Source organism: Ipomoea triloba, chromosome 8 (assembly GCF_003576645.1).
Source record: "Ipomoea triloba cultivar NCNSP0323 chromosome 8, ASM357664v1".
NCBI classification, from domain to species: Eukaryota; Viridiplantae; Streptophyta; class Magnoliopsida; order Solanales; family Convolvulaceae; genus Ipomoea; species Ipomoea triloba.
Window position 1 is genome coordinate 500,174 of NC_044923.1, and position 20,745 is coordinate 520,918.

General features: G+C 34.8%; 2 protein-coding genes across 2 annotated transcripts; one reads left to right on the forward strand and one right to left on the reverse strand.

Annotated features, from left to right (window-relative positions):
* Positions 1 to 1,483: 1,483 nt before the first annotated feature.
* LOC116027813 (AT-hook motif nuclear-localized protein 26) lies at positions 1,484 to 2,803 on the reverse strand. Its single transcript, XM_031269571.1, has one exon. It carries the CDS (start codon positions 2,503 to 2,505, stop codon positions 1,612 to 1,614), a length of 894 nt encoding a protein of 297 aa, XP_031125431.1. The 5' UTR covers positions 2,506 to 2,803; the 3' UTR covers positions 1,484 to 1,611.
* A 14,432-nt stretch (positions 2,804 to 17,235) lies between these two features.
* LOC116026712 (protein DETOXIFICATION 56-like) lies at positions 17,236 to 19,421 on the forward strand. Its single transcript, XM_031268079.1, has 2 exons — positions 17,236 to 18,072; positions 18,385 to 19,421. The coding sequence occupies exons 1-2, from the start codon at positions 17,422 to 17,424 to the stop codon at positions 19,204 to 19,206; spliced, it is 1,473 nt and encodes a 490-aa protein (XP_031123939.1). The 5' UTR covers positions 17,236 to 17,421; the 3' UTR covers positions 19,207 to 19,421.
* The last annotated feature ends 1,324 nt before the right edge of the window (positions 19,422 to 20,745 follow it).

Genomic DNA, 20,745 nt, shown 5'->3' on the forward strand with positions numbered 1-20,745 from the left:
CAATACATGGGATGTTTCATAAAAAGCAAACAAATGTGGGAAGGTGTAAACTGTGAAAAGGTTTATGCTTTGGTGCAAGGAATCTGAGCTGTGTTTCAAGAAACCTCTCCAAAATATTCAATTCATTTATTCTCCAAAAATTTCACAATCAAAGTCGAGTTATTATTAGACTCCATCCTGTCATATTCAATCAAAGTCGAGTTGTTATTATTAGACCCCACGAATTCAGAGAGTTTGTTGTTGAAGATGAAACGAGGTAGTGTGAGATTGTCGGCCCTAAAAATAGCATTTGCACAAAACCCTCATTTCCTAGATTTCGGAAAATGAAGAAAAGAGGTGGTCTCTGGTCTCTGGTCTGGTCTGGTCAGTCCAGACTGTATAACGCTAAACGTTACTTTGCTTTGCCTTGAAAAGGAACTATTTGCAGTGGCTGTGCACGTGTATCCAGATGTGACTCTATGTCTCTATTCTCTCTCTCTCTCTCTCTCTTCATAGATAGATGATAAACCCTAAATCCTAGGCAAATTCTTCCCAAAAATTTAAATGAAAAAAAAAGTTGATCAGATCAGTGGAAACCATGAGTGCCCATACCTCTTTTTCTTTTTGATTTCCTCAGTTTCCCACCAACACATTGTAACAGTATTAATGAAAACTTGGCTCCGTAGAGGAACACATCTTAACTGGTTAATCAATGTAAAAAGTTTTTTTTTAGCAACACCCAATGTAAAAAGTTAATAACTTTATTTCATTAGTAACAACAGAATAATGTTTAAATTTATGAGTTATTTCATCATCTAAGACTTTAAGCAAGAACAGTGAGGATGATGTAGTTCTAATCCTAGTATTAACGAAGACTTGTATGGGCATAAATCAATTTAAATCCTAGTATTAATGAAGTTGTGCCTGGACAGAACTTAATTTAAACTAATTGACCAATTTAAAGAAGTTAATATTGACATTCACAAACCATAAAATTCATCAGCAACTTATTAGTTCTTCCATTGAGAGTTTGAGACTCTAGGATCGGAGGACCTTGTGGATTGGGATTTAAGCAGCCTAAGCTGGCTATGTTGGACTAATAATATACCCCTAACATCAAGAAAAAGAAAACATAGTAATAATGGCAATAACTCTAGTTTTTTTTTTTTTTTTTAATCATGATTGTCCTATAATAATGTGTGTTACAGTTTTGCTCAATCACTAAAAAAGGGGAAACGTTTCACTGAAAATCATGAAACCTCAGACTTATGACTTCTATTGTTGTACTATGAAACCTCACTCTCATGCGTTGACTACTACATACATACCATGGATTTATACAATCTTCATTTTTCATGGAATTACAAGCATAGCATGCAGCATATCATCATACTCTCAAAATCCATGCTAAATTAAAGAGAAAAGAATGTCAAAATATAAGATTTAAACTTGAAATGGTAAAAAAAAAAAAAAAAAAAAAAAAAACTGTTTTTTAACCTAAATATTTGCGAACATACAATGTTTGATATGATATGATATGATAATGAAACAAGGGATTGCGTTCGAGAAAATTAAAAGTAGTTTAATTTAGTTTACCATTGTTCTTGATATGATATGATCTTACGAGACTGGTTAAAATGGAGGTCGGCCGGTGGCCCAGAATCCCTGATCATTTGGAAGCTGAATTGAGTTGAGAAGGTTCGGTGGCATCCCATGAAACATCGACGGGTCCGCTAATATTTGTTGTTGTTGTTGCGGCGGCGGTTGTTGTTGTTGTCCTCCTCCGCCGCCTACGCCGCCGGGGGAATCCATTCCGCCGCCGCCTTGGATCGGAAGCGCATTGCTTTCGTCTTCGTCTAACGGCAGCCGCTCGTACGCGGCGTTACTGAAAGACGCCGCCATGACGAGGACGGGGCCGGAGGCTAAAAGAGCGCCGACGACGCTGCCACCGACGACCTGGCCTTGCCCGCCGGCGAGGTAGATGGTTAACCCGGAGGCGGCGGGCGGGGCGGGCGGGGGGAGGAAGGACCCGGAGAGAGACAAGATCTCGAAACGGCCGTGTAAAGTGACGACGGCGCCGGGCGAGGCGGGCTGGCGGAGGGTAACATTCGTGACGGTTCCCGTCCCGCTCATAATGCAGACGCCGCGCTGGCGGCGCCGAGCGAAGGCCGAGACGCTCTCCATGATATCGCACCCGTCCGCGATCTCCATCACGTGGGTCCGCAGCGCGTTGGCGCTGTCGCGCGTGATGATAATCGGCGGCTTCGGCTTGTTCTTCGACCCCGCCGGGCGTCCCCTCGGCCTTCTCGTGATTTCCCCTTCTCCCGACCCGCCACCGCCAATCCCGAACCCGTCGTTTGATTCCGCGTTGTCGTTGCTCCCTTCGTCCCTCTCCCGCCGCTTGTTCCCCACGGCGCCGCCGCTGTTTCCTTCGTCCTCGGTGCTGTGAAAGTGCTGAAGGTTGAAATCTCTGGTGTGGAACGGCGGGGGAAGCTGAGAATGCCCAGCTGCAGAAACTGGATCCATCTTTTCCTTCTTTCACTTTCTAAGCTTCTATCAATATATATATTCCTACCAAAATTATTCTTGAAGAGAGTACTAGAGTAGACTAAATAAGACGACAGTAAGATTCACCATTACCATCTTCTCTTTTCAACATTTCTTGGGATGGGTTTAATTTTCAGCAATATAATTGGGTATGCAGATGGATCTCCAGATCTTCAGAGCTTGGAGCTGAGCTATGAAGGTCTGGTAGCTAGTGTTTGGTGTTTATGGGTTTAGGGTTAGAAGCAGAAGGTTGAGGAGAGGGGAGGAGAGAAGGGAAGAGAAGAGAAGAGATGAGAAGTGCAGAAAGAGATGGAGATGAGATGGTTTTGTTAGAGAGTCTGAGTGGTCTTGGGCGGTGGATGGGGTCCTCATGAAGCTCCCTCTCTTTGTATCTATGAACCAACCAAAAACAAGCAATATTTATCTCCCACTTCTTGTCTCCCTCCCAACAAATTTAACTTTAATTACCTATTTACATCCATAGTCTATTAGTAAAATTTAGTCCATCACCTACCTGAGTTAATTGGGTTATTGATTTGTTAACCACAATATTATAAATCTGACTTTAAGTGAAAGTTAATTAACTATTAACAACCTTGTTTGAGCCTAGCTCATTATGGTCTATGACCAATTTAAGTTGATTTACCTTGTTTATTTGTAGTTGAATTTTACCCTATGCACACCATTGGATAGGATAGTAGGTTTCCCTTGTGTTATGACTTGCAGGGACACATTTTTTATAATACATAGTAAAATCGGTTATATATATTACATGAATTGTATTCGATGCAAATTAAATTAGCATGGTGTTAATCAATAGTCGATACCATTTCGATTCACATAAGTGTAACTCAACAAAGTTTTTGAGTTACTATGGGTACGCGTGTCCCACAATACAAAATGCAAGCAAATATGCTATTTAAATTGTATTTAGTGCAAATCGACACTTTAACATTTTTCTATGATATTTATACTTTATATTCCCAAAGGTTAGTTCATTTCAATTAATTTTTATATTTATTAATCATAAAATAAACATGCAATTCATTTAGTTAAATAAATATACATTGCAATAAAAACAATATAAAATTCTTTCAAAATGAATACTGAAAACTCAACAATTAGTGAATAAATTGTTAATTAATACAATTGTAAGATTTGGCGATGAAATATCATAATGGTCCGACATCATATCATGTTGAAGAGTTTTGGACCTTGAAACTGATCAAACTCTATGGACCAACTTGACCCTCACAATGGTGGAGATAAATATGAAATAAAATATAATCTCCCAAAAGTTACTATATATGTATTATTATTTATATCTTTAATTAAAAATTTGCTATTTATTATTAAAAAAAAACATCGAAGACTAAAATACTCATAATTAAATGTTAAAATAAAGAATTGAACATGTCTATGTTAATTTTATAATGCATGTAAAAAAACAACTTCTACAAATCTAGTGTGTATCTAGTGTTGTATAGCTTCAAAACTCTCTCTCCCATCTTCAATCCTTTGTCACCTTTTATATATGTATGTGTGCTTTATTTTTATTTTATTTTCCTTAAAAAAGACCATAAATAATTAAATATAAAAACTTTTGATTCTTGTTATGCTTGGAGACTGCAATAAGGACATTTGATTGGTTAAGGTTTTCTTAATATTTTTTTTTCTAATATTATTCTGTGCATGGATTGGACCCTTACCTGGTACACTAATATAATGTCAAATGCCTTGTAGTGTTTCATTGCTACCTATTTAACTACAACTATCTTTTTCTGCCAAATAACTCCCAGTGTATTAAATACCTTTTTTTTTAAGGAAATAATAATTTATTTCACGAAGTAAAAACCAAATTAAACATCTAAATATATTAAGTTTATAGAATATTATATCATTTTATATTTTTTAAAAATCTATTTTGTAGGCCAAATATATTGTTAAGTAGTTGGTTGGAGAGTAGTAAAACCTTGAGAATTGAAATTAATGATTCATTATTAAATTAAGTGTGGGGAAGTGAAGTTATAAAAGTGGAATGATTGATGTTAGTTGAGAAGTAAAGGAGGGTGGCAAAATTAGAATAAAATAAATTTAATCCGGACTTTGAGTGTCCTTTTAAAGTTGAGAGACGTTATACTAATTGAAATATTATTATTATTTCTATTAACTCTATTACAATGCAATATTTGTTCATAACTACTTTCTCAACCTATTGAAGGTTATTAAGGCTCGAACCCACTACCTCCCGTATAAAGGGAAGGGTTTGATGTCACTGGACTAATTGAAATATTATTATTTTGCCCAAAAAATTGAATTTGCAACCCCAAGAGCCCAATAGTTGAGGGTGAAACTCAATCTCTAGTCTTTCTTTTTAATTAAACTCTATTTCTATAACCAATTGAGTTGTCCATACAAGTTTGAAATATATTTTTTGTCTCAACTAAAAGCATAAGTTAATAGTTGGACCATCCTCTCAGATGTACATGAAGCAAATTATTTTTTTATGGTTGAATCTCAACTATGACCTTTTGCATGGAGTTGACTCAAATACTAATTAAAATGTGGAATCCATCTCCCAAGTTAATAGTTGAAATGTAAGGAATACATTTATTATTTGTTATTTATATATATTATATATTCAATAACAATAGTGCCCACAGTACATCTTTGCAACCTCAACTCAACTATCATCATACAACACGATATCATAGTCGTTTAAATATAATTAATTTTTTCGCATGGAGCATTTGACTTTGTAGAAATTTATGATATATGAATGAAAGGTGGCAACATTTGAATCAAAAGTTTGTCAGAATGACTTGAAGGCCGGGAAAAGAAAAAGAAAAAGTCACTGCAGGGTGAGTGCTATTCGTTTTGTAAGGAATGAATCCCTTTTTATTTTTTTTGCTTATTTTAATAAATTGTTTTTACTTTTTAATTATATTGTTTAAGGATAAATCTTATCGTAAACCAATGTTTAAAAAAACCTCCTTATACTTTACTTTCTCATACTAATAAGGATGATTATTGATAAATAAGATCTCAGAATGTGAATAATTATGTTATTAATCTTCTTTTAGTCAATTCCTTTATAAAAAGATATATGGGAAAGATTATACAACATATATAGTAAGGAAATTAAGGATTTTTTTTTTTGCGCGACGAGAGAAACTTGCAGTCACTATCTAATGGTGTATAGTGGTTAAATTACACAGGAGAATTGATCTTCAGGTATGAAATTCATGCTTCACTCACTTTGTCATTCTTTCGGTGATTAGGGAATGAATCATTTATGTAGCTTGAAACGGTAAGAATGATTAGAGTATTAATTTTATATCAGCAATTTTAAAAGTAGGTGATTGAACTTTTACCGCTCATGTAATTGGACCAACGAACATAATTTATGCTCAATGAAAATATCTAACATGCAAAATTTGTGTAACATTTCTTACCTATTGTTTTCAATAAACACCTGCTCAAATGATGAGTTAGCATACAATGTTGCTATTTTTGAAATGAGTACTTACATGAAGTGATTCACTTAACATCAATGAAACTTAGATTCCTAGGTTGTCAATTGATGAATTAGTCTTGAGATTAAGAATTACAATAAAGTGAGAATAAGATGTAAATGATTGATAGCGTATACCGTGTACTATTACTTAATGTCGATAATTGAGAATGTGATATAAATTATGGAGGCAAAGCCTCTACAAGCGCGCCCTAGTTTACCTAGGAAAATTTTCCTAAAATCTAGGTAATGGTTTCTTATCTTATTAAGAATATAAATTCCTAATTACATATCTCCCATCTTACACATTAGGCTGATCCATCTCTTTCATAATTTTCAATTAGGATAACTGTCGTCTCTACTTCGCTAGGCCATCTTGTTCTTATTTTAAAATTTCGACATCCTTCCTTGTCAATCATGCTTCCTTTCTTGGATCAAATCGTCCTAGCGCGAGTCCAAGCATACAACCCATCTTACTGCTCCTACTCCGCCAGCCCATTTCTTAGAAATTAGGCTGATCCATCTCTTTCATATTTTTCAATTAGGGTATATATCTGTCACCTCTACTCTACTATCTCATCTTGTTCTTATATTCCAATTAAGACAACATTCATTATCAACCAAGTTTATTCTCTTAGACCAAATGTCCTCAGCTCGGGTCAAGCATATAACCCATCTTACTGCCCCTACTCCGCCAGCCCATTTCTTAGAAATTAGGCTGATCCATCTCTTTCATATTTTTCAATTAGGGTATATATCTGTCACCTCTACTCTACTATCTCATCTTGTTCTTTTATTCCAATTAAGACAACATTCATTATCAACCAAGTTTATTCTCTTAGACCAAATGTCCTCAGCTCGGGTCAAGCATATAACCCATCTTACTGCCCCTACTCCGCCAGCCCATTTCTTACACATTAGGCTGATTGATCCATCTCTTTCATAATTTTCAATTAGGATTACTGTCGTCTCTACTTCGCTAGCCCATCTTGTTCTTATTTTCCAATTTCGACATCCTTCCTTATCAACCAAGCTTCCTTTCTTGGATCAAATTGTCCTAGCGTGAGTCCAAGCATACAACCCATCTTACTGCTCCTACTCCGCCAACCCATTTCTTAGAAATTAGGCTGATCCATCTCTTTCATATTTTTCAATTAGGGTATATATCTGTCACCTCTACTCTACTATCTCATCTTGTTCTTTTATTCCAATTAAGACAACATTCATTATCAACCAATTTTATTCTCTTAGACCAAATGTCCTCAGCTCGGGTCAAGCATATAACCCATCTTACTGCCCCTACTCCGCCAGCCCATTTCTTACACATTAGGCTGACTGCCCCTACTCCGCCAGCCCATTTCTTACACATTAGGCTGATTGATCCTACTCCGCCAGCCCATTTCTTACACATTAGGCTGATTGATCATCTCTTTCATAATTTTCAATTAGGATAACTGTCGTCTCTACTTCGCTAGCCCATCTTGTTCTTATTTTCCAATTTCGACATCCTTCCTTATCAACCAAGCTTCCTTTCTTGGATCAAATCCCACTAGCTCGAGTCAAGCATACAACCCATCTTATTGCTCCTACTCCGCCAGTCCATTTCTTACAAATTAGGTTGATCCATCTCTTTCATATTTTTCAATTAGGGTATATATTTGTCGCCTCTACTCTACTATCCCATCTTGTTCTTATTTTCCAATTAAGACATCATTCATTGTCAACCAAGTTTCCTCTCTTGGACCAAATTCCCCTAGCTCAAGTCAAGCATACAACCTATCTTACTGCCCTTACTCTGCCAGCTCATTTCTTATACATTAAGTTGATCTATCTCTTTCATATTTTTCAATTAGGATATATGTTGCATCTACTCCGCTAGACTATCTTGTTCTTATTTTCCAATTACGACATCCTTCATTCTCAACCAAGCTTCCTTTATTATACCAAAGCCCCGTAGCCCGAATCAAGCATATACACCCCATTTTTTCGCCCCTGCTTTGCCAGCTATCTTGTGGGGATTGAGCTAGTCCCTAGCCCAACCTCGAGACCGATGTCCCAACATATTGTAGAGGTTTGGAGAGTCAAGTTCAACATCATGCCATCGAAACATGGTGTTAGCTGCTATACCTAAGTATAAGAAAATAAAGTTGCATTTTCGCTACTAGCTATACCTTTTATCATAGTGGTAAGCATTTGATCTTAACAATTGATATCAAAGCAAGTCACAAGTTCGAAAGAATTGTAGGGAAAAATTCAACCTTGAATTCCTCAGTCTCTCGTGTGCATTCATGATTTACTACAAGAAAAATCAAATTTATGAATGAAAAAGAAAATATGTTGGTAAATGAATAAAACTTATACATATTTAATCTACCTACAAATTTTTAAGTAAACCAATAAAATCCATAAATATTTAATCCATAAGTATTTCAGTGTTTTTTATTTATTTATAGTGCATGGATGTTACCTCTTCCGTCGACCTTGACAAAGGTAGAGGTAGAGGTAGGGATACCATAACTATCTCCTTTTTATATATAGATAAGGATGAGAAAATAATTAAATCTCCTCACATTATATATAAGAAAAATTAAATTTATCTATGAAAAAATCATAGGTAAATCATTTAAATCCATAGATTTTTAGCTTATTTATAGAGTTTTGTAAGTAAATCATTAAAATTTGTAGATATTTAAGTGGTAAGTAATTATTCTATAGCTAAATTCATATGTACAAGCTATTTTCTTGTAGTGTCTCAACTCTTGTCTAGAATTTGGGAGGACGCATCCATGTTTTTTTTTTAAATTATAATATATTGACAGCCTTCTTCGTTGTCATTGACAAAGGTGGAGTTGGAAGCAGTTGCCTCTTTAATTTTTAAAATATATTACATTTGCGATAATGGCTGTTCATTAATGAAAAAAAAATCACTTTATATACCAAGTGCAATGTCAAAATATTACTTTCTAAAGACTTGTGCACTACTAACAAATAGTACAGTGATAATTGGACAATGTTGTCACATTTGTGTGTGATGTCTTGGTTGAATATGAGATATTTGTTTGTTATTTAAGATAGAAATTATAATATTTGAAATTATAATATTTATTATAGAAAATTTAACACCAATTTAAAATAAATAACCCGTTACTTATAATATATATTGTAATACTTATATGTAAAATTCTAATACTATGTAAGGTAAAATTGATTGTTACTAATGATAAATATTATACGACTCTGTAATAGGCTCTGTTTGGCAGAGCTTATTTAGGAGCTTATAGCTTATTTGAAGCTACTAATAAGCTATAAGCTCTGTTTGGTAATGTTCTCAAAATAAGCTAATAGCTTAAAATAAGAGCTTATTTTGAAATGCTACTTGGTGTAACTTTTCAAAATAAGCTAGTAGCTTTTTAACTTTTTTCCATCTTTATCCTTATTATTTTAAATAAATGACATCCTTTACCCTCTCAAGTAAAACTCTTTTGACATTTTCTTTTTCATTATGTTTGGTTGTAATTTCAGTTTGATATTTATGTTTGAACATTAATTTTTGTATGAACTAATCTTATGAATTATAAATATATATTTTTTACTTTATATATTTTCAAATATATGTTCTTACTTTATATTTTATTTAAATATATTGATTTCATTATTTTATATTTTAATATATAAACAAACCTATTTAAATTTAAAATTATTTAAATTGTATGAAGATGTCTTTTTTAGTCTTTTTACATTTATCAGCTTATCAAAAAGCTAATTTACCAAACACTTTTAAGTATAATAGCTCTTTAGATTTCAGCTTTAAGCTTATAGCTTTTCAGTTTTCAGCTACCTTTTCAGCTAGGTTTGCCAAACATAACCATACTTATAATTAAAATTGTGACATTTACACATCTAATTGTCTACAACTCAATCTGTCTTACAAACAAATATTCGTAAGACGGTCTCACACTACTTTTTACAATTAAATATAGAGTGTTAAACTCTACGAAACACAAAAGTCCAATAATATATTTGACGTGGTACTCAACTTAAAATATATTTACTATATATTGTTAACGCATAACTGTACTATAGAACTTGAATATATGTTATAAAAATATGTGTATTTAAGGAAGCATCTCAAATTGGAATATAGTGATGGGATATGGTAGATAGAGGTGGTGGATATATATAGTAGCAAGCATTTTGGAAATTGGAAGAGGCTAATTAAGGAAGTGGGAGGGAGGGAGGGGGGAAGGATATATAGCATTCAGGTAGGAAAAAGGTGGGTAGGTACTAGGTACTAGGTAGCATATTACATACATATATAGCATGAAGTAGACTTACGTTGTATTTGCCACAAATAACTAGATATATGAAAAGAAAGAAAGAAGGATAGCGGTGTGCATATATGTATGGGGGTGTGGAGAAAGAGGACGCGTGGGAGGCGCTGACACCCGGCACTGTCTCTTTTCTGCGTGTGGAGCTTTGGCATTGCGCAGAGCCCTAGCTAGCTAGCTCCCTTCTGCTGCGTGCTACCTAACAACGCCATCTATATATACATTTATATATTTATATATAGTCTGTATGGACAGTTCAATTGGTCACATGATTAAGTTTAGAACGAATATAATGACTAAGGATTGAATCTCAATAGTAACAGTATGTTCACAACAAACAAAAGTCTAGTATCTATAATTCAGTTGAATTATGATGATTTACATCCTCTCAATGTTTTTTCATGTTGGATATTCAACCATTAGGGAAGAATATTTATATATATTTATATAAATATGATTCTCTCGTAGTTGTAAGTTGTAAGGTTGTATATATCCACTTGCTGCCTGCTTTCTCTCTCCCGCCCGCATGACTCTTCTGGGTGAAAACCCATGTTTTAAAAGATGCTTTTTGTCGGCTCCCCCATCTCTCACCTCCCACATTATACACCTATTTTGAGGATGATCGATTAAATTCACTCTTTATTATTTGGTCATTCAAATTTTATGAATATATGAGATAAATGGAATGGACCGTCCAATAGCAATAATCTTAGTCTTATGATATCAAGACCATAAAGTACGTACATCAATTTTGACTCTAAAATATAATTTAATGGAACTTTAAAACTAATAAAAATTAAACCTCAAATTGGCATGCATTACCTACCATCCTTAAACTACCTGAATTAGATTCTTGCTTATCACATATTACCATCGAGCTGAGGGACCAGGATTAAATCATCAACATTATATTCACAAGTCAATAATCCTAATAAATTTGACTTGGTATCAAAGGCCAATTGGTTTAATTAGCTGCTGTGTAGAGTAATTAATCCTAAATTAAAGATGCTACTATCCGGCATGAATATTGTCATTATTAGACAGCACGGCATGCATGATTGTACAGTTCACAATTTTTTTTTTTTGTTGAGAAAGACTGCAGGCTTAGCTTCTCAAAGAGCAATAGAGCATGCATGCTTGATCAAGGTAATATATACATATACATATATATCATCATTCGCCAAATCTCTCTTCTTTCTTTTTTTTCAAGAAAACTGAAAACCCTTGAAAATTATTGATTGATAAACGAAAATGTTTTCATAATATTTGTAGATATTCCAAAGTGATAGATAGCTAGAGCACTAATTGGACAAGGTGTTGGATCTGATCCGGTGCACTTGGTCTAACCTGTCAAAATAGTTATGACAGTCGAACAGTAATGGTCAAGAGCAAGTGGAACAATTACAAGAAGACACGCATTAAGAGCACTGCCTCATCAAAGAGATGAGTTATAAAAGACTAGCGCACTTATGGGAGAGGACACCTCAATTAACTGTGAGGAGGATGCCATTGATATAATTATTATACCGTTACAAGGTTGTAATATAAAGGCTGACCCCGGCCTGTGTAATAAGAGGGGGATCCGATATTCTTGTACTCAGAACTTACTCTTAACGATATGTACAACTTATCTCAATTTACTTATACACAAATATGCCATAACCATATTTAACTTCAACATGTTTAGTGAGTGAGGCACATGGAGAATTGAGGCATTCAAGAATGGTAGCCTCTCTTGATTTGATTTGAGAGGGAGGGTTTCGAAATTTTCAACGGAATTGAATTGAATGCTAATCCCTCAATAATAATAATTATCTTAATCAACCCATCCTAATCATGTCATTTTCATCACACGAACTAATAATCCATTGGCATATATAAACTTGGTGCAATCATCTCCCCATGGATAGATGCTTACAATTATTAATAATGCCACCCCTCATATAATTACAATTAATCATATAGCACCTTACAAATATTCATAATTATTTGTCTCACCTCTAAAATAATACAATTATGTACCAATTCTACTCTTTATACTTATAGAATTCACATCTCTTAACCCTCAAATTTTTCCAGCCAAAGTTTATAAATTCAACAAGAAAAATTCCAATCATGAGAGAGTAGAAATATCTCCACAAGCCAACATGAGAAATAAGAAAGACCAGGGATCGAGCTTTACTAACGGTAGTGAGAGGGCTCCTTGTACGCAGTAAGCAAAAGTTTAACATCTGTGTTCAATTGAGTTATCATGATTTACACATCTCAAATGTTCCGTCGGGCAGATATGTGGGGCCTATTGAAATTGGGGATTCAGCATTTTGGGAAGAAAATAAGAACAAAAACCATATATTATCCCTAATTAACCATTAATACAAAATTAAATATCCCAAAAAACATGTTTAGTAAGCCATGGGTGGCTGGACCAGTTGGTAGGGGAATTGAGGAAAGAAAAAGGACAATAAGATAGTCAAAGTCACCCCATGTGAAAGGCATCTGTACTTGCCACAAAAGGTCCCTAAACCTGCCCAAACACCAGTGGAAGACCACATCTTAGGCCCTTGAAACTTGAAAGCAATCAATTCGCATGTTAGTTAAATACTATATAATTATCCAATAATTAAACATTTTATTAAAAGAAAAACAAAAAACACAACATTAATATTTTAGTATCCGAGAAAGGCGACAAAAATGAGGTATCCATGTGAGTAGTGAATATTATCTGTTTGGAACCTATGCAATCATCACTTGAGCTTACTTTAATTATGACTTTATGAGTTGTTTTAATGCAGTGTGCTTAACCCCTATTTGCTGCTAATTTAATTATATAATTAAAATGTGTCAACGCTGTCCCCTGCACTCTCCAAGGGGATGCCAGCTTTCTTGCCAGCCAGCCCCTTTCTCCTAAGGACAATAATGGAAATTGCTGTTTGTGCATAGAGATGGATGCATGAAAGGTAATAATGATATGTAATTAACTCCAAAGATAATGGTAAAAACATGATTATATTGATCTATAATATAAGGATATGTTCGAAGATACGTTTTTAATTTATCACTGACAATATGGTCATCAATGAAAAGTCGTCCCATGATACTCTTACAAACACCCTTAGACATACACTCCATGTCAGGTTTGTTTCTCGAAGTCAAGCTAATATCACATCTCCGATTGATTTTGTGGGTTGATCCAGTTGAAACCAAGTTGTGATATATATATATAACTCATACACTTTCGTGCACAAGAGCTTTTCACCACTATTGGTTAGTCAAAATTTATCAATGACTCCTTAAGTTTTTAGTTGGGTTCGAACTCTCATTCAGTAACCCTGGCACTAAAAATAAGATTAAATGTTAATTGGACGACTACATGAGCTATATATAAGTTATTAGGCCATGAATCGTATGTTTTGTTTTGGAAATTATAATACTAGAGGCCAGAATGATTGTATGCACATTATTTATGGATAAAGAACTAGACTGACCCAATTCATCAGTTGTGGATCCATCAAAAGTTAAACAGAACAGGGAAAAGAGTTATACTTAAATGGGATTCTTCTTCACCTGGCCCAATTCATAAATCCAAGCCCAATTTATAAACTTTGGTTCTATACAAACTATTTTTTTGAAAGGAACTATACAAACTATTTTAAACTATGCATAAATTGGGAAAAATCTACATTTATGTTCAACAACTAATAATTGAGCAAATTAGTTAGCCACATATATTGATCATAGATATCCCATACTTTATATCTTAGAAGATCCCTTATGGCCTCTTTACAACTTTTGACAACTGAATGTGTTCGAGTGGCTTGACCACTATATTTATATAGTTGTTTTGTTTTTTTCCTGATACTGAAAAAACACTTCTTCTTTTTTGGGGCCGAGGGTCGGGGTGAGCAGTGTCAAGAGGGGAGGAAGAAACTCCCCAACAAAGGAATCAAGCATGTAATCACCGCAAACCCCAAGGCTCGAGGGTGTTGGAGCAAGATTTCTGCAAGCAAATTAACCACCATAGCTTATTCTATTTTTTGGAGACATGCATAAATTGGATATATATCCTACTGCTTCAATTCTCCAATTCATCACTTTAATGCAATAGTTACAAGCTAAGGTTAAGTAACAAATTGTAGGGAATGTCCCAACCTTTTATTCATCCTAACATGTTAATTGTGTCCAAACAAATTGGATGTATTTTGTAAGTAGAAAAATGACCATTTTATTAAAACAATGAAATGTTTTTTAAAAAAATAGAAAATATATGTTTATTATCACTTCCTCAATGATAAATACTTCAAAGTATAATTTCTTCCCACTCCTGATCTAATAAGGGGTATAAAGGAGGAAGACTAATGATATGACCCTTTGAAGAAAAATGTTAAAGTTTTTTTTTTTCTTTTTTTAATGAGAAATAATCATCTGAATATAGTATTTGGAAGTGAATGATAAATTGTGTATATGAATGATTGGGGACAGAAATGGTTGAATGATGAGCTAACAAAGGTTTTCTTGTTTTCTCAATTCCACATTCCAATTCAGACTCCACTAGCTAGATTGATTGAAGTTGTGCTTAGTGCCTTCCCTTTCTTTTTTTCACAACATATATTTTATTATGTTTTTTCTATTTTAATGTTATTTTTATGGCAACACTTTGTTGCACAAAAATTAAAGTTAAAGTTGCACAGGAGATGTTTTAGCTTATTTCGTGGAATATTCCATGCATCCACTATTGAAACTAAAGAGAATAATAAATAGGTCCCAAAACGAGTGAACACAGGGTAATTCAGCTAAACAACTAAGCTACCCAAACTTTACTCATGGACAAACTGAGCTATTCATGCGGCAAATATTTGTAAAAAGTGTAATGACTATTGGTTGTCTTTCATTCCTCCAACCTCGGTCGGCCCTATTCACCTAATTTTAGAGTTCCGTGGGCCCAAAATATTTGGGTCGAATCAATGATATATCTACCACCAGTTAATATTAAAAAGAAATCTACTTATTAATAAGATATAAAATAAGTGAATCAAATATTGTTACATAAGAAAGTGAAATTAAAGTAAATTAATAGGCAGAATCGTGGAAATGAATATAACATTACATTCTATACATAATATAATATATATTAAAATTTTTATTGATTTAAAATTGAGGTATTGTTTATTGTATTTATTCATATTCCCATACAAAGCATGCAATTTTTTTGGGGGTGCAAAATCCTATCTAATTATAAATATTCTGATATGACAACCGGCCATTTTGTTCAATTCCCAAGTATCATTCTCGTACGTTCTCATGGAATGTTTGCCAACCCAATAGGGCTATAGACTATGTATTATTCTTATCCATGCATGATTCTTTCATTAATATTCTAGTTAGGCGTTTAAGTCATTAACTATATCTTTTATTTAATTTCGTATTTAAAGATTACGAGTTTGATTTTTATTAGCATTCTATAGTCTGGAGTCTAGATTAGATTATATATCTTTTATTTAATTTCATGCCTACATTTTTCGTCCAGAAAATATTGCACGATGCAACCGTTAAAGCTTTTATTGTCTTGCATGTCTTAATTGATTGGATATATAATTACTCCAATCTGATCTTTATATGTTTTTGTATCACAATTAAAAGTTTAAATTATAAGTAAAAATCAAATTTATTTGTTTATAAATATCTCTTCAATTCACAGACGAAAGGTTTCCAACTTAATTAATAATTGGTACCATAGAATGATTGCCATCTCCATCCATAAAGAAGGAGATCAATCATCTTTCTGTGCCACCACCACAAATAATAAAGAACCAAACTTTTATATGAGCTTTTGTTTTCCCAATTCCAAGTATCACAATCTTCGACCTTTAAAAATGGCTCGCCCAATCTCCTATGTGATTTGTGAACTATCAATTATTATATAAAAAAGCAGAGTTTATATATCCCGTATATATTCTCGAATAGTAATTACACTGACCATTTCTCTTGTCAATCCAAAAAATGACCCGTCAAGTTTTGTTTTTGTTTTTATTAGACTGAAATCTAGTATAAAAATTCTTAGGAAGTGAATTTTATATATCTATACTATAAGTTTTCTTTCCTTAGGCATCTAGTTTTTTTAGGTAACAAGAGGAATCCGCAGTCATTATTTGATGATATGCACGGGATAAATTCCACTTATGTGTAGTAGTTTGCAAATTACACAACAGAGTAGAAAATTTATATGCTAAAGGTTTAACCGAAAAAGTGTTGAAAAGAATCCATTTTATTGTATCTAGTTTTGATTATAGGATAATATAATTTTCAAGTATGTTGAACTATGCCTAATTCAATTCATAATATTCGATTCGAATTTTAGATTAGAGAATCACTTTGATAAAATCTACATGCCATTTGCCATTGAAAGGAGCGTGCTAGCACTGTTTCTAGGATTGAATTTACAAATTAAATTCATTTAAAGGGAAAAACACTTCTAGTTCGTAATTATCCAAAATTACAGGATTGTCAATTGTAGTGTAATCTTATTGTACAAAACACTTGTAAAATAGATCATTAATTTTAGTGAATTTTGGTAATTTTGCTCTTCCTTTGACATAAGACAACTTTATGTTCTTATTTAATTTTGCAAGGGCCCAACAGATAATTTAGTTGGTGAAGTAAATTATAGATAAGGACAGAACATCGAACTTGATAACTCACACTATGGTAGTTACATTTAATATGGTAAGCTCTTCTGACCGGACCTTTCTTTGAAGAGACCATTAAATCAGAGTAATTTACAGTTCCACCATTTTATAGGTTGGCAATTTTGCTTACATATTAGCTTGTCACAATGCACTATAAATTCACTATCAAAGTTACGTTAGTTTATTCCCCAACTGGAATGCCCTCTTCCTTCATTGGCCGTTACAAAGCCGCCACTCTTTCTGTGTAATCCTCGTAAGAAATCCTTTTTACCTTCACGAAATTCATGCGCACTACCCCAACCTCGTCATCTTCCTCGTTTTGTCCCCTTTAATTTAGTACCAAACGGCATTACAATTTAGTTGCAGAACAATGAATATCGCTTCAAGATTAGAAGAGAATCGTCCCATTTCCTCCCCAACCTTATCCCCCCCGAAAACATGGTCGGAAAGTTTGGTAAAATCCACGCTGTCGGAGCTGAAAGTGCAGCGCCCAATTCTCCTACCATTGCTCCTCATGAACTTCACGTGGTTCGCCAAGATAGCAATTACGACGGCCTTTCTCGGCCGGCTGGGCGAGCTTGCCTTGAGCGGCGCCACCCTCGGCTTCACCTTCGCAAATGTCACCGGATTTTCCGTCCTCAACGGCCTCTCCTACGCCGTCGAGCCGATTGCCGGCCAGGCGTTTGGCGCCAAGAATTTCAAGCTGCTTCATAAGACGCTTGTCATGGCGGCCTCTTTGCTCCTCTTTATCTCACTTCCGATTGCCCTTCTGTGGCTCAATGTTGATAAGATTGTTCTCCACTTTGGACAAGAATACGATGTTTCGATCGTGGCTAAAGAATATGTCGTGTTTCTCCTCCCTGATTTAGTTATCACGTCGTTCTTGTGCCCTTTGAAGATTTACTTGACTGCCCAGAATATAACCGTCCCAATCATGGCCGCCACGGCTTTAGCAGTCGGACTTCACGTGCCGTTAAATATGTTTCTGTCAAACGCCATGGGAGTCCAAGGAGTTTCCATTGTAAGTATTTTCCCGCATATAATATATATTTACTAATCACAGCAATAAAAGACTGAATTACAGAGTATAGTGACAATAAAGTCACTCTACCCCTTATATAGTAAGGACTGAATCTCATAGGATTGTGACAATAAAGTCACTCTCTACTCATTATTGTAAGGGCTGAATCTCAGATGATCACGACAATAAAGTTATTCTACCTTTATTGTATAATTAAGGGATTGTGGTGCAAATAGATTATTAAGAAGTTAAATAATCTAGGATATTCAATTTGGTTGTAACTGAATATCTGTCTATATTGATGACCTGTAGGGGTTTTGGGTGACAGACTTGATGATTTTGGTGATGCTTTGTGTATATGTTGTGATAGAAGAAAATAGGAAAGGTGGGAAGTGGAAAGAGGGAGGGTGGTGGGAGCAAAGCGGCGGCGATTGGGTGAGTCTGATTAAACTCGCCGGGCCGTGCTGCCTTACAACTTGCCTAGAATGGTGGTGCTACGAGATTTTAGTGCTTCTCACCGGAAACCTCCCCAACGCGAAGGAGGCGTTGGGGGTAATCGCCATTGTTCTCAACTTCGATTACTTGTTGTTCTCCGTTATGCAATCACTGGCCACGTGCGCGTCCGTGCGCGTCTCCAACGAGCTCGGCGCCAACGCCGCCGCGCCGGCGAGGACCTCCGCGCGTGTCTCGCTGGGCTTGGCAGCCGTCTCCGGCGTCCTCGGCGGCGCGTGCATGGCGGGCGCGAGAGGGTTCTGGGGAGCTCTGTTCACGCGCGAGAAAGGGATCATTTCGGGAGTGAAAAAGATGATGCTTATAGTGGCGGTTATGGAGGTGGTTAACTTTCCGGTGGTGGTTTCCGGCGGAATTGTCCGGGGAACGGCGAGGCCGTGGCTGGGAACATACGCCAGCGTTTGCGGATTCTACCTGCTGGCGTTGCCGTTGGGCGTGATTTTGGCTTTTAAGGTTCATCTCGGACTCGCCGGATTGTTGACCGGTTTCGTCGCCGGAGTTGCAGTTTGCTTGGTGGTTTTGCTGGCGTTTATTGCTAGGATCAATTGGGATGAAGAATCAAGAAAAGCACAAATTCTTGCATCTTGCGCCATTGACGAGGCTACCAACAATGATGATCAGTAGAGTTTTAGAAAATTTAGTCTCACTTTTATTTTAATTGGAAAGTTTAATCTTATGCTTAATTGACATTGTTTGTCTGATTTGTCAATTTCAATGAAATCTCAACAGTCGATCATTATATCGTGAACCAAGTAGACCAGATTTCAGAGTACAAAATTCATGTTCATAATACACATACAAACACAGTATAATAAACATAAATTCTGTGTCTTATGAAACATGAATTTTGTATATTATGTTAAGTGTTTATGAGTGCTCAATTATATAATTTTGTACATCATAAACATGAATTATGTACTTTATGAAATCAAATTCTGTATATTAAACGACAGCATGGTCCGCAATGCACTGTGCTCTGGTCCACGATATAAATTGCTCTCCACAATGGTAATTGAATGAAGAGATTTACTCTCTATAACTTTGTTGACATTGTTTGTCAGATTTATCAATTTCAATGAAATCTCTTCAATGGTAATTGAATGAAGAGATTTACTCTCTTTAAGTTTGTTGGGCAGTTGGGCCAGTGGAAACCTTGGGGGATGAATTTTGTCGAGAAAGAAATTAGGAGCATTTAATATACATGGGGTGTTATAACCACTAACACAACAAAAGATGTCATGCATGAGAGTTACGTATTCTACAAGGATTGTAGTATAAATAGGGATATATATATATAGGAGTTCCTTGTAAGGAAGTGTGATATATCATCAAGAAAGAAATTAGGCAAATTGTCACTTCATGCATGTTTAAAGTACATTTCATAATGCACACTAACCACAAAAGGTAGAGTCAATATCGTCTTCACTGAGACTCAATCTCATGATCTTCCATACAGGAGAGTACTGCATGTCATCTGAGTACAAGGTGTTTGGCCTACTTTAATTTGATTAGTTAGGTATATATTTTGAATATGAATTATGTAGTTTGATTAATTAGATTGAAATTGATGAGTTAGGTATACTTTGATTATAAATTAGGTATTTGATGAATTAAGTGTTTTGATTAAGAATAGGCTCTATGATTACAAATTAGGTTCTTTGTTTACGAATTAAGTACTTTGATTAAGTTGTTTTTTTTTTTTGAAAACTGATTTAAATTCAAATCACTTAATATCATTTATAAATGTGTCCATCGTCCAATATTCATATCTCCATAGTATTTAAAGTAACATTTTATCAATCAATAGTGAGATGACCTATGTTACTTTATCTCTTTGGGATCATTTTACCGGTTAAGATCACAAAGCATGCATACTTCACCTAAAATACACATTCAGATAGTAATTACAAGCTATCCCGCGAGTCAAAGATAGTTCATTGGAGTGGTCCAAGTAATAGCACAATGCGTTCACCACCAACACAACAGAAGTGTCATGCATGGAATGAAGTTTCGTATTCTACAAAGATTATAGTAAAAATAGGGCTATAGGAGTTCCTTACTGTGTGAAACTCAAATTTGATGTCTATCACTTGCACTGTTATTATGTCATTTTCTTAGCAATTCATCATACTCAAGCAACTAAACACATAAGATTAATAATAT